The sequence below is a fragment of the Hippopotamus amphibius genome, chromosome 6 (genome assembly GCF_030028045.1).
Source record: "Hippopotamus amphibius kiboko isolate mHipAmp2 chromosome 6, mHipAmp2.hap2, whole genome shotgun sequence".
Lineage (NCBI taxonomy): Eukaryota > Metazoa > Chordata > Mammalia > Artiodactyla > Hippopotamidae > Hippopotamus > Hippopotamus amphibius.
Window position 1 is genome coordinate 146,868,375 of NC_080191.1, and position 13,197 is coordinate 146,881,571.

Below are 13,197 nucleotides of genomic sequence, written 5' to 3' on the forward strand. Positions count from 1 at the left end.
TATCAGAGATTCTTAGATCCAAGTTTAATATACACACAGTAAACTGAAAACAAAGGCAACCGATTAGATAATCAACTACCACAGTGCAATGGCAATGCACTACCTGTGAATCTGAAAAATAAGATGGTTCAAAGGTCTTCAAAATACGTAATTTTGTTTTCTTGTCTTTGATTTGGGCTTTGATTTTGGCCACTTGTCCTGGTATATTTTCAAAGGAAAAATGTTCATCTCTAGATATTAGCATGTAATGTAGCTAATGTAGCTGTAATGTACAGCTAGTCTCAAATCACAGTACTTTAGTGACAAGATAATAGCACCTCAATTTTGAGGTGAACATTTTGAAGCATTTTTAAAATCTGATTGAAGGCTGAAACTCAAAAATAATGAGAAAATCTGTGTGTTAACTATAAATCATAACTGGGTAACATCAGAAGTATCAGATCACTGGGAAGTTGTTATTTTCTGTGTCCAAGTTAAGGTTCACAAAGTATCACACTGTACAAGAAACACTATTAAAAAGAAAATAATACACTTTAGGTATCATGTCAATCCCCTTAAAAAGAAAAACAGAAAGCTTATTTCATTGGAGTAAACATCTAACTGCCTTCTCTAAAAATTATAAAACTGATATTCTTCTATCTGGAAAATTTTCTCCTTAGTTTATACATTTAAATGGCTGACATAAAATTCTAGAAGTATATCTGGAAATACATAAAGGATATATAAAAAAATTCTAGATAAAAGATTAACAACTTTTGAAATAAAGTTACAAGCTTTTTATTAGAGAACAATAGATTATACATTTTTAAATAATGCTACATGAATAATTTTAAAAATGCAAATTTGCTTGCTACTTACAGGAAAAGGCTCCAATCCCTCCTGAATCACAAAGCCTTCAATAACATGGGTCAAGATCTGTGGCTTAACAATAGCCTGTGGAGGTTTGTTTTCTACACTGGGTATGCTACTGGGCATAGATGTACTATTACTCCTTGTTGTAGCAGCTGGAAGTAAGAGCGGAGGTGGAGGAACGGACACATGTGAAGGATCTGATGGAGATTTAATTACTGAAGCACTGACTGATGCCACAGCAGGTAATTCTACTTGCTCTGAAAAAAAAAAAAGTCATTTTTTTAATCTTTAGCATTCTGCCCAGGCAAATATGAAAGAAGATTCAGGAACAAACACTAGTAACAATAATAGTTAATATCTGGTGCTTTAAAAAAACATTCTGGGGACTTCCAGGTGGCGCAATGGTTAAGAATCTGCCTGCCAATGCAGGGGACTCGGGTTCAATCCCTGCCCCAGGAAGATACCACATGCTGAGGAGCAACTAAGCCCGTGTGCCACAACTATTGAGCCTGCACTCTAGAGCCCGTGAGCCGCAACTATTGAGCTTATGTGCCGCAGCTACTGAAGCCCACATGCGTAGAGCCTGTGCTCTGCAACAAGAGAAGCCACTACAATGAGGAGCCCATGCACCACAATGAAGAGTAGCCCCCACTCGCCGCAACTAGAGAAAGCCCGTGTGCAGTAAAGAAGATCCAACACAGCCAATAAAAAAATAAACTTAAAAAAAAAAATTCTAAGGAGATCTTTATATTTATTATCTCATTTAATCTCCACAATAACCTGATAACCTTTAATCTCCACAAAAACATACTACTTACAGAGGAAGGGGGTAACTTGCTCAAAGTTATCACTCCAACTTTGGTTAAAAAAACTGTCCCATAAGACATGAAAATGTTTTAGAATGTCAATTTAAGAATAATTATGAAAAAAAATTTTTTTAATTTTAAGCTACACAGATACTAAATTCCTATGTTTCTGTTTATATATTCCATGTGGCATGGGGGGAAAAAGTACTTTAATCATGAAATCCATAAAATAAGTAGAAATTTTCATGAGTTATACAGGGCATTACCCTTTATTTCAAGCTAATCCACATCCACACACAAATGTTCTTTGTTGTTTTTTTTGTTTGTTTTTTAATAAACTTATTTACTTATTGGCTGTGTTGGGTGTTTGTTACTCTGCGAGGGCTTTCTCTAGTTGTGGCAAGCAGGGGCTACTCTTCATTGTGGTGTGCGGGCTTCTCATTGCGGTGGCTTCTTTTGTTGCGAAGCACAAACTCTAGATGCGCAGGCTTCAGTAATTGTGGCACATGGGCTCAGTAGTTATGGCTTGCGGCCTCTAGAGCGCAGGCTCAGTAGTTGTGGCGCCTGGGCTTAGATGCTCTTGCAGCATGTGGGATCTTCCCAGACCAGGACTTGAACCCGTGTCCCCTGCATTGGCAGGCAGATTCTTAACCACTGCGCCACCAGGGAAATCCCTCTTGTTGTTATTTTTAACAACTCTTCAGTGACACTGCACCTGTCATTTTGGGGGAACACTGTAGTACCAGGCAACTGCAAAATGCTGGGCTGGATCACTGTGATTCCTCCCCTTCGAACACTGAGGGCCACGATAAGACAGATCCACAGACCACGATGGAGACTTTACCTACCCATTCGATAGCACTGAACCTTTACTAAGCTGTACCAAAGTGGAGAGAGAGAACCAGCTGACAGCTAGGAATACCAGTAAGTACAAGATGTCTGAGAAAAATAACAAAAAAAAAGAGCATGTGGTAAGTATAATAATTCCACTTACTGAGCACTTATGTCCCAGGTACTGTGTAAATGTCTTATATGTTGTAACACATTAGTCCTCAAAACTAGCCTATGGGTAGGTACTGTTATTATCTCCATTTTATAGATGTGGAAACCAAAACACAGGAAAGATAAAGTAACTTGCCTAAAGGAACACAGCTAATAAGTAGTGGAGCTGCAATACTAACCCAAGCAGTTGGGTTCTAGAGACAGTGCTTTTAATTGCTACGGTAACTCCTCTCCACCATCAGTATGAAAAGGACTGATATCACTATCAAAGATGCCCAAAATATAGCTCAGTTAGGTAGAAAAGAAAGAAATCCCTATCGAATAAAAATTTCAGCTAACAAAATAGTGTAGTAATAATTGGTGTGGTGTCAGAAATGGAAAAGCTAACAGTTCACTTAGTCATTTGGACATAATATCACTATGTAGTGTATCACAGCAATATTACAGTCATAAATTAACCTAGTTCCAGCAAATAATCCACCAGGATAAACTGTACTGGAAAACCTATTTAAAGTCACAATCCCTCATTAAAAACTAAAAAAGAAAGTCAGCAGGAAATACTGGTTTGCTGATTTCTAAGAACAAATACACAATTTGTACACATGCATTACCAGACTGAAGAACTCCATAAAAATCCTATCCCACATACCCAATTTTCACATGCACTCCTAGAGAAAGAGATAAAAGATATAATTCTGAACAGGGACTAAAAAGCAATTTTTCTGTTGGAGGAAAATATAAATCTATGGAGAACTGAAAAATAAGATAAATTTTAATTTCCCTTACAGATTTACACTCTGTTACTTTAGAAATATAAAGCTGCATTAAGTATAATGTGGTTTATTCAGAAATTACTGCTTAGTACATATTCTAACTAATTTTTGGATCACACACAAATAGACCTAAGTTTTGTTGAAAACAAAGTTGTAAGTTACTGACTTCTTGAAGAAGTTAAGAGCTTTTACTTGCCAGATTATAATCAGCTGTTAAAATCAAAAACACAAGAAATACTGACATATGGTAGAACAAAAACACAATTATTAAACTCTCTAGATTTAAGACAACTGTTAGAGAGAAACGCCAGGTTAACTGATAAGAGTTTGCTACAGGTTACTCTGCCTATTCACAGTCTCATTTTCTGAGCAAGATCTATGAGTTTTCTCTTTTCTATAGATGCTTTTTAAAGAATTCTTATAGATTTATGAAGACTGAATCATGGGTGGAAACAGGTCCCACTATTTTTATAGGTTAGTTTATTACATGATTTGATGAGCAACCTATGCTTGCTTTCCCCCGCATATACTACAGAAAAGTAGTTAAGTTTGAAGTAAATTAAAGGAAGACTCAAAATATACATTGTACTTAGACAATTGAGCCAGAGGGATATGCCTGCCAGGATCTGAAACTATATTCCTGAGGAAATAACGTGAAGATATTCTTGAGTTTCAGTATCTCAAAAATGTTTAGATTTTCTTGAGTATCATTAGCAATGCTTATTAGGTAATTAAATTACAGTCACAATTCATGGTTAGTATCCAATTAAACTTATATTTCTGCTTTTAAATCAAAACTCCAAGAAATCTGCAGCAACATAAATCCATTTTCAATGTACACAAAGACTTAATACTATAGTTAGGTTTTCTTAAATCTATCTTTTGAGGTATTATTTTGAATAAGCAAAGGCAATAATATTGAACTAGTCTTAAATACTTTATATAATTTTATTGACTGTTTCCTATTTTTCAGGAGGGGGAAAAAGTTGGAGGAAAATTGGTTTTCCCCTCCATAATTTCCAGAGATTCACACTAGTAGTAAATGATATAAGCTAGAAAGAAGAGAATTAGAAATGTGGCATGCTGAAGAAAAGAGAGGACAAGGGCTGCTTTGGTAGCAAAGTCAGTGCCCCAGTACAGCTTGTTTCCATGCCTGTTATGGTGGTTCTTCTTCACTGAAAGTGATCATGAAGGCCATGAGATACTCAACAGAACAGAATACTTACAACAAAGCCTGAACCAAGATTAGGATAAGCGGTCAGGGAACGTTCTATAAAGGACATATGGTCTCTGCAATGACTCACCTTTGTTTCAGTAATGCAAAAGTAGCCATAGATAATATTTGAAAAAAATAAACGTGACTATGTTGCACAGAACTTTACGCATGGACAATAATATTTGAATTTCACATAATCTTCACATGACATGAAATACTACTCTTCTTTTGATTTTTTTTTCACACGTTTAAAAATTTTACAACCATCCTTAGCTCATGGGCCATACAAAAACATGCAGCAGGAAAGATCTGAAACGGGAGCTATCATTTGCCAACCCATGATCTAAATGAAATATTCAAAATTCAAAAGAAAAAAAAAACACTAACACAAAATACATCTTTTTTAGGACTTAGACACTGGACTGTAGATCATAATGTTTTAGTAAAATACCTAGGATTCACAGTCTCACTTTGATATTGTGAGACGTATAGAGAAGATTTACTTGAACTCGTAAGTAGTTCTTAAGTAGTGAATAAGAATTTGAACACTTAAGCTCAAGAATTTTTTAAGCCTTAATTTAAGTGCTGTCTGGGAAAGAACACTTTTTAAAATATTTACTGAGACTTCCCTGGTGGTACAGTGGTTAAGAATCCGCCTGCCAGTGCAGGGGACACAGGTCTGATCCCTGGCAGGGGAAGATCCCACATGCTGCGGAGCATCTAAGCCCCGTGTGCCACAAGAAGAGCCCACATGAAGCCTGCGCACCGCAACAAAGAATAGCCCCAATCAGAGAAAGCCGGCATGCATCAATAAAGACCCAATGCAGCCAAAAATAAATTTAAAAAAAAAAGTATTTACTCAGTCTGAATCACAAGCAATTAGGAGGAATGACTTTAAATGCTCTGTGATTTCTGGAAAGTATAATTGAAATCTTCTGATAGAACTTTGATTTATTCTAATTTTTAAGCGAGAAATAGCTTGACATAAATCTGAATGGGCATAAAACACATCTGTATCAACAACTAAAAATTCAAAGGGTGAAATATGTTTTTGATTTGGGTTGTTCCTCATCGACTTTTAATTGTTCCTCATCAAAAAAAAACTTGAATTCTAATCTTTGTTTTGCTGCAATTAATTACATAATAAATTAGTTTAATACCATCTCTAGTGAAAAAAAACTTTTTCCAATACTAACATTTATCTAATACAAAATTCTCCAAATCTAAGCATTGCCTCACCTAACAAAGGATGCTCAGAAGTCAGATCTTCTCCTCTCCCCACAGTTATAGCTGCTGGAGACAATGTGGGTGGTGGTGGAGTTCTGTCCATCCGGACACATTCTTCTGACTCTTCTGGCATTTCTTCTTCACATACATCCTCTACTTGATAAACCTGCAATGACAAACCACACTGCCTAAAAATGTTTCTAAAATACATTTAATAAGGTGTTCCTAATTTAATTAACAAAATAAATTCTAAGTGTTTTAAAATTTTAAAGGCAAAATGACTATTTGACAGATTGAAAGGAAAACTTTAAAATCATTCAAATGAAGTTTTTCATAATACTTGATGACTCATAATATTTGATGATAGTTCACTGAAAGCAAGTTGTGGATCAGTATCTAGGCTACTAAGGTTTCCCAAAAGGTGAAACAAGTCAGGACATATTTTTGTTAATTTTTTTTAAATGTTTTGATTTTATACACTCACGTAACTATTTGGGGAATTTAACTACTGTAGTTTATTAATTTCCAATTGTCATAAATCAAAATAGATATTAACGCTTTTCACAAGCATGTTAAGTAAATCTCCAAAATGACACATATTATATAAGGAAATGTACTACATTACAGGCTCTTCTTTATTATAGTTGTGTGAATTAAAGATTAAATTTTGAAAAGCAATGTCTGAGTACCTACAAAAAAAGGTATGTGATTACATTTTTAATCTTCTGATCTACTCAAGAATCTAGTGAATTTTTATAAGCTAATATCAAGTAAACAGAAAGCATCTGCCCCTGAAATAACACACACACACACACCCCATCCTAAACCATTTGACATATTATTTTTAGTTTTTTAATACTGTTCCATACTTATAGAAGAAAGTTTTCACATCTTTAACTACCTTGTTATCCAATGGTAAAGATAATACTTAGCAAGAAAACACGGACTCAAAAGCACTCTGAGAAGGAACTTAAACTGAAAATGTCTAACCTATTATTGATTTTTTTTATTAAATTTAACACTGAATTTTCAAAGTCCACTTGTAGAGACTGACACAGGTATTTTAATTTGTCATCATTTTTTAATTTAACCATTATTTCTGAAAGATGACAGGTTACTAAAAACAAAGCCACAAAGCAATTTACCCCTCTTCTTTTATGTACAAAGCTTATTACTTACGTTTATAAAAGCTGAGTTTTTAAGATAACTTACCCAAACTGATTAATATTTCTAATATCAAAACAAAAAATACTGCAACAACATTCACAAAAAATTTAAATGACATTGATACCTAATACTGTATATATTGTAATGAAACTATTGAAAACCTTTAATGATTTGAAATTAAATATAAAAATGATCAATATTTCTGAAACCAGCATAAACAATGTGTGATAAAAAGGACTATGAAGTTTTACCTACGAAGGCATATCTAACAACCGCAATAGAATCTAAAAACCAAAACAAAGGAACAAACAAAAAAAAACCCTAATTTTTCAAGACTCTGTTAAGAATAAAATAGCTTTCCTTTTGTTTTTTAAAAAATTTTAAAATCCTTTGTTACTGATAATTTTATATCAAATATAATATCCAGAGCTGTGATTTGAATCAGCTACTAAGTAGGCAACATTTTAAAAGTTATTTGCTCACAACCCTGCATCTGGAAACCTGTTTCACCAAGAGAGAGTTCCTTGCCTCACGTCTGGATCCTCAGGAGTGAAAGCAGTCGTTCGTTATTGCACAGTGCAAAAATGATAGCTGCTAGTACCTGTTCATGACGATTTTTTAAAAATGATGATAATGTCCAATACAGGGAAAGTCATCCAAAAAAATGTCCTGGGGGTTAAAGGAAAAACAAAAACAACAAAAAACTTCTAGTGAGGGGCATCTGCTGTAGCAGAGATTACCTTAATTTGGCACAGTGGTGTGGATGTTGATTCAGAGGTAATTAGACAAGTAATGGTTTTATCAACCAGCTCAACTGTATCTATGCAGCATTCCTCTATTAGATATTACTTTTCTTCCAAAGATCTTTTCATAAAATGCTGAAACTCCCTCTTTAATATTAATGCTATCACAAGTTCCTCAAACATCTACTACAGTACCTTTTAAGGAATCAAAGGTCATGCAAGATCACGCTCAGAATTCTGATTTTTAAAATATAATAAGAGCTTCAAAGGATTAAAAGAGGCAAACACAAATAGCATATTCTGAAATAATCCACCAAAGAATACTGTAAAGTACTTTTCATTCTTTACAGGTAAGCCTAACTATACATACTTTCTTCCAAATCGCTCATGTAAAGGCAAAAGAGGTAGGCAAAAGCACATCTGTCACTGACATCTGGCACCATCAGCATAAAAAAATCTAAGTGCAACAACTAAAAGACTGAATAAAGCAAAGAAGTGAAGGTTTTTCTCACAAGATCATCTGGAAACTATACATCACAATTTCTCTTTAGTTCATAACTACAACTATTCTATAACAATGGTTGCCCAACTTACCTCAATAAAGTAAGCACATTAGTCCTATCTGTCTCCCTTCCCTAAATAAACTGTGGAAAATATTCATTAGTTCTAAATTATCTACACTCACCACATCTTACTTATCATACCTAAATGTCAAAGAAAAAATCTTTTAAAAAACACACTGATTTTAGTTTGAAAATTCACACTTATCTTTGAAAATTTCACATCTCTTAAAAAGTAAATAATCTCTCTACCTTTAAATATTTGAAACAACCAGGAAATTGTGAAGGGATGTGTAATTCATGAAGAAATATGATGGTAAAAAAATAGATTTGATAAAGGTAATTAAAGAAAAATATAGCAATTTAATAAATAGGCTATGGTACTCAAAGAAAGGTAAAAGAAAAGAATGATAACATGGAAACATCTACAGCAAATATGACCACCCCAGTTATAGCAGAGAAAGCTGTTCTTCTCATGAAAAAAAAAAAAAAAGAAATTCCAAAAATGATATAACACAAATTTTAAAGAAGACAAGATTAATACAGGGCAGAAAATAATAAGATCTTAGATATTTTTAGCTTTAATTTAAGTGTTGTTGTGTTTTTGATATTTCTATCCAAACATGTTCCTCCAAGGTTCACCCTAACAAAAATAATTAGAAAAATATAAGGCATATAGAGATATTTTTTACTTGTGAAAACCAATTCACTGAACTAGAAAGTGAGAATATAAATTCAAATTAAATTTGATTTCTTTGAAGGTACTGTACACCTGAAGCCTGTGTTTTTATATTACAATATCCACTGTAAACTCTTCAAAAATCTATTAAAAGAAAATATAGAGACATGACCATCGAAATACAAACTTATTTCTAGATGCCCATTGTTGTCTTCATCAAGCTCTGCTCTTAACAAAAGTGAATAGGAAGTGGAATTCAGTCTCTTCATGCCTGTTAAGGTCAGTTAGATTGACAAGAATAAAGAATCTATAAATCTGCATCCTGAGAACCAAAATGTTTCCCATTAAGGAACAGACTTTGAAACTCATTTCCTTTCTGAGCTAATGGTTGTTAGTCTTTAAGTGATAAAAATCTCTTTAGTGAGGTTTGATATAAAACCTCTTTTGCAAATACTGTTTTCCTCAGTTATAAATTTAATTATGAATTTGATTTAGAGACCTTATTTAAACTATTATAAATTATTTTATAATTTTAAAAGTCCTTTATAGAATGTTTAAAAGAAAAACATTTTTCAGGATAATTTTCCTTTCTAGGCAATATGTACCATTTTTAGAGTTTTATTTTTATAAATTTCACCACAATCTCAGTTATTCAAAATTTTTACTCCTCCCAATGGATTTTTTCATCCTCAATATTCAACTCATCCACTGAGATTTTCTTAACTTTTTAAATGAGAACTATTTTAAGTACATATTCTCCCTTAGTAGAAATTTAAAAATCAGAAGTTTAATCATTCTAAAAGATGGCCTACAGTTAATGATTTTTTGCAAAGTTGGATTCTTTCCTAGAATAACTGTTTTTTATAAAATTTTAATTACAAAATATAAGTTTACCAAAAAAATTATATCATACAAGCATACCTCCACCTTGAAGCAAAAGCCCCGAAAAAGCCTGGTACTTCAGAATGCATACAACCAAAAAAGGTTAGCTAGATAAACCATACGTTTAAGAACATACAAGCCAACAGAAGGGATCTATGAAGGATAATCACCTTAAGAGAAAAAACTTTGTGCAGATGACACTGGTTCAAATGCATTCCCTTGGGGAAAAAAAATCAACTCTGTAAAGATAGCAGATGGATTTGTTTAAATAGTAATAAAATTAACGAGGGACTTTAATAACCATCACAAATTATCAAGCATGCAACCATACTACAACAAATGGCATTTTTTTTTTTGGCCATACAGCATGTATGTCAGACACTGACAGAAATTTCAAGCTTTTTAAATTCATAGGCATTTATATCTAATGACATATAACGTAAGAGAAAACTGTTTTTACTTTCAGTTCAGCAAGAAAGTCAAAGAGCTTCCAAGGGCTTACCACTGGTGGATCAACAGGTGCTGGTGGTTGTACTTGTAGGTTTACCGCAACAGTCTGTGGAGGAGGAAGAGTCTGAAATGGCAACTGGACCAAAGCTTCTGCAGCTGGAAGCTCCTCTTCTGACACCAAAGCATTCTGCACCAAAACCTGGCCCTGGGATAGAATTTCAGGCTGCACTTGTAAAGACTGCATAGACTGCAAGGGCAGTGGTGGAATCTGAGCTGGAGGAGATGTCGACATCTGCGGAGGGGTTGCAATTGGGATTGGAGAGGACTGCAGGGTTGAATATTGCTGATGTGATGCTGGAGACACAATCTGCTGACCTGGAGACACCAAGGCGGACTGCTGAACTGGGCCAATGTGTACAACAGGGGAAGCTGGAAGTGGAAGATGGGATGGAAGATTCAGCTGTGCTGGAGGTTGCACCTGATTAGCAGTGGACTGCTGCAAGTTTGACCCTTGCTGGAGAGCTGATGACACAAGAGGGTGTGGCTGAATAAGTGCTTGTGGATGAATAATTATAGCAGGAGACTGACTTGGTGAATGAGGTGGTGGAGGAGACACCACTACAGACTGCTGTGCTGACTGTGACTGGCTAGGAGACATTGTTAAAGGAGGGGGATGACTCTGAATTGGTGAACAATGCTGTGACTGGGCACTGCTGGGAGCGGGAGGCAGGCCATGGTTTTGGAGTGGAATACAGTGCTGGGATGGGGGTGGGTCTTGAGTTGGATTTTGAAGTGTGATTGGCTGAATCTGCTGTTGCTGCTGTTGTAGTATCAGCTGATGATGGGAAACTTTGGGAGGTGGTGAATGAAGAGGAATCTGCTGATGTTTTATTAGAGGATGAGGCTGAACTGGAGGATATGAAGCTGTGAGAGAAAAAAATGACAATTAGTATTTATTTCAAATATAATCACATAAATTTTAAATAAATCTAAAGAAGGAACGTTTTCACAGCAGAAGGTCATAATCATCAGAAATCTATTACAAGTCTTCCAATATGAGTGACTTGAAAATGTAATGACAAATAACTTTTCTTTGGAAAACTACATAATTTCATAAAACAAACTGTACTGTGGTAAGTTCCAAAAGAAAATTGCCTAAAACAACTGATTCATAAATGTGAATTTACACATGATATATTCTTATTAAATTTTATAGGTCACCAGAATATTTCCACTGACTTTTAACAGGTTATCCACTTGAATTCCTTCTCTGGGAAGAAGAGTGTAACTGAACAAGTATAATATAAAGATAAATTCAAAATCATAAAATAAAGGTCTCATCCTTTCTAATCAATGCCTAAGCATTCTTCCAACTAACAGTCAATGTAATTACTTATAAAGCTTCCCAAATAAGTTTCGAAATTTGAACCCAGATGAACCATTGCTACTATTTGACCCAGGAAAATATTTTGCATAAAAAGTTATTTCAGTTAAGCAAAACGCATGTGTGAATCCTACAGCATGGTTAAATAATCTTAGTAACTAAGAAATGAAATTTCAGGGGCCATTCCAAATCTAGGAGAGCACTAGTTTTGCTTGCAGAAAAAAATGACACAATCAAGCCATGCTGTCTAGATAAAGGATCTTGTTATACTTTTCTCTTTCCCACAAACACAAAAAAACCTACAGTAATCTGTAAGTGATAGTATCAGTTTTCTCCACAAGGAAGCCACTCATAACAGGAAAAATACATATAAGAATTAGCAAAATCAAGTAGTAAGTAGTTTCCACATCATTAGCCCCTTCTGCATACTGACTAGTGCATATGTTTACAGAGAGGGAGATGCTGGTGAAATCCTATCTAAGTAAGAATGGAAACTGGGTTCACTAGATGATAAACCGACAAAATTACTTAACATTAATAACGTAACAATTATCACCTTTAACATATATCTAAAGACAGGCAAAAATTTTTTCTTAATCTCAGAATGTAGGCCTTGTATCTATTTTTACATTCAACCATATCTGTGATAAAGACCTTATAAAAAATTCTAACAGTTTTTTTCAACCTTTCTGCATTTGGTTGGTTATTATTTAAAATTCTGGAGATTCTTTAGGGAAATTAACATCTGATTAACATCTCAAGAAAGAAGCATTTAGAAAGTTCAACAAATACCCATGAATTGTTAAAAACAAAATGGAAATTAAAGCTAAAATTTCATCTAACAAAATAATTTTCATATAACTAGACTAGCATTTCAAACTAAGATAAAAAATTTTGTCAGCACTTTATGAATATGTTGATAAAGACTATATTATATTCAATAAAATCTTGGAATTCTATAGAGTACCTTTCCACCAAGGGGCTTAAGATGCTTTCACATTGCTCTCCTTTGTACTCAGGAAATGCCTGTGGAGTAGGTATTATTATTCCCCTTTTACAGATAAGGAAATAGAGGTTTAGCAAAGGCCCACTTTAATTCAATTTTTAAGTTCTAATTAAAATGTACCATATTCTTGAAGTACAGTGAAGATTATATTCATGGGAACAAGAAGTCTTCCTGTGCTTTAGCAAGTAAGGAACCTTTGTTTTCTTGAGCTGATAATAGAGTAATAGTTATCCTCTCACCTAAATAAAATTTTTTTTTGATCAGAAATCAAAATGAGCCTATATACTTTATATTACTCCATAAGTCCAACTGACAAGCACATATACTACATAAAAATTGTTAGGATATCTTAAACAATACTTACAAGAAAAGTTCTAGTGTTCTGGAGAATCATATGACATTTGTTACTTTCTCTGATTTTAATAAACACTTTAGTATTGTCAGGGTGGC

General features: G+C 34.1%; 1 protein-coding gene across 5 annotated transcripts in view; it reads right to left on the bottom strand.

Moving 5' to 3' along the window:
• PHC3 (polyhomeotic homolog 3) overlaps positions 1-13,197 on the bottom strand; it is a 75,270-nt gene that overhangs the window by 24,515 nt on the left and 37,558 nt on the right. For 4 of the 5 annotated variants that reach the window (XM_057737729.1, XM_057737731.1, XM_057737728.1 and 1 more), the window contains 4 exons: positions 10,410-11,281; positions 10,078-10,125; positions 5,889-6,042; positions 859-1,109 (listed from right to left, as the gene is read on the bottom strand). In XM_057737729.1, coding sequence (XP_057593712.1) covers positions 859-1,109; positions 5,889-6,042; positions 10,078-10,125; positions 10,410-11,281 — 1,325 coding nt within the window. The remainder of the gene's footprint in view (positions 1-858; positions 1,110-5,888; positions 6,043-10,077; positions 10,126-10,409; positions 11,282-13,197) is intronic. The other variant, XM_057737730.1, reaches the window with a different exon arrangement.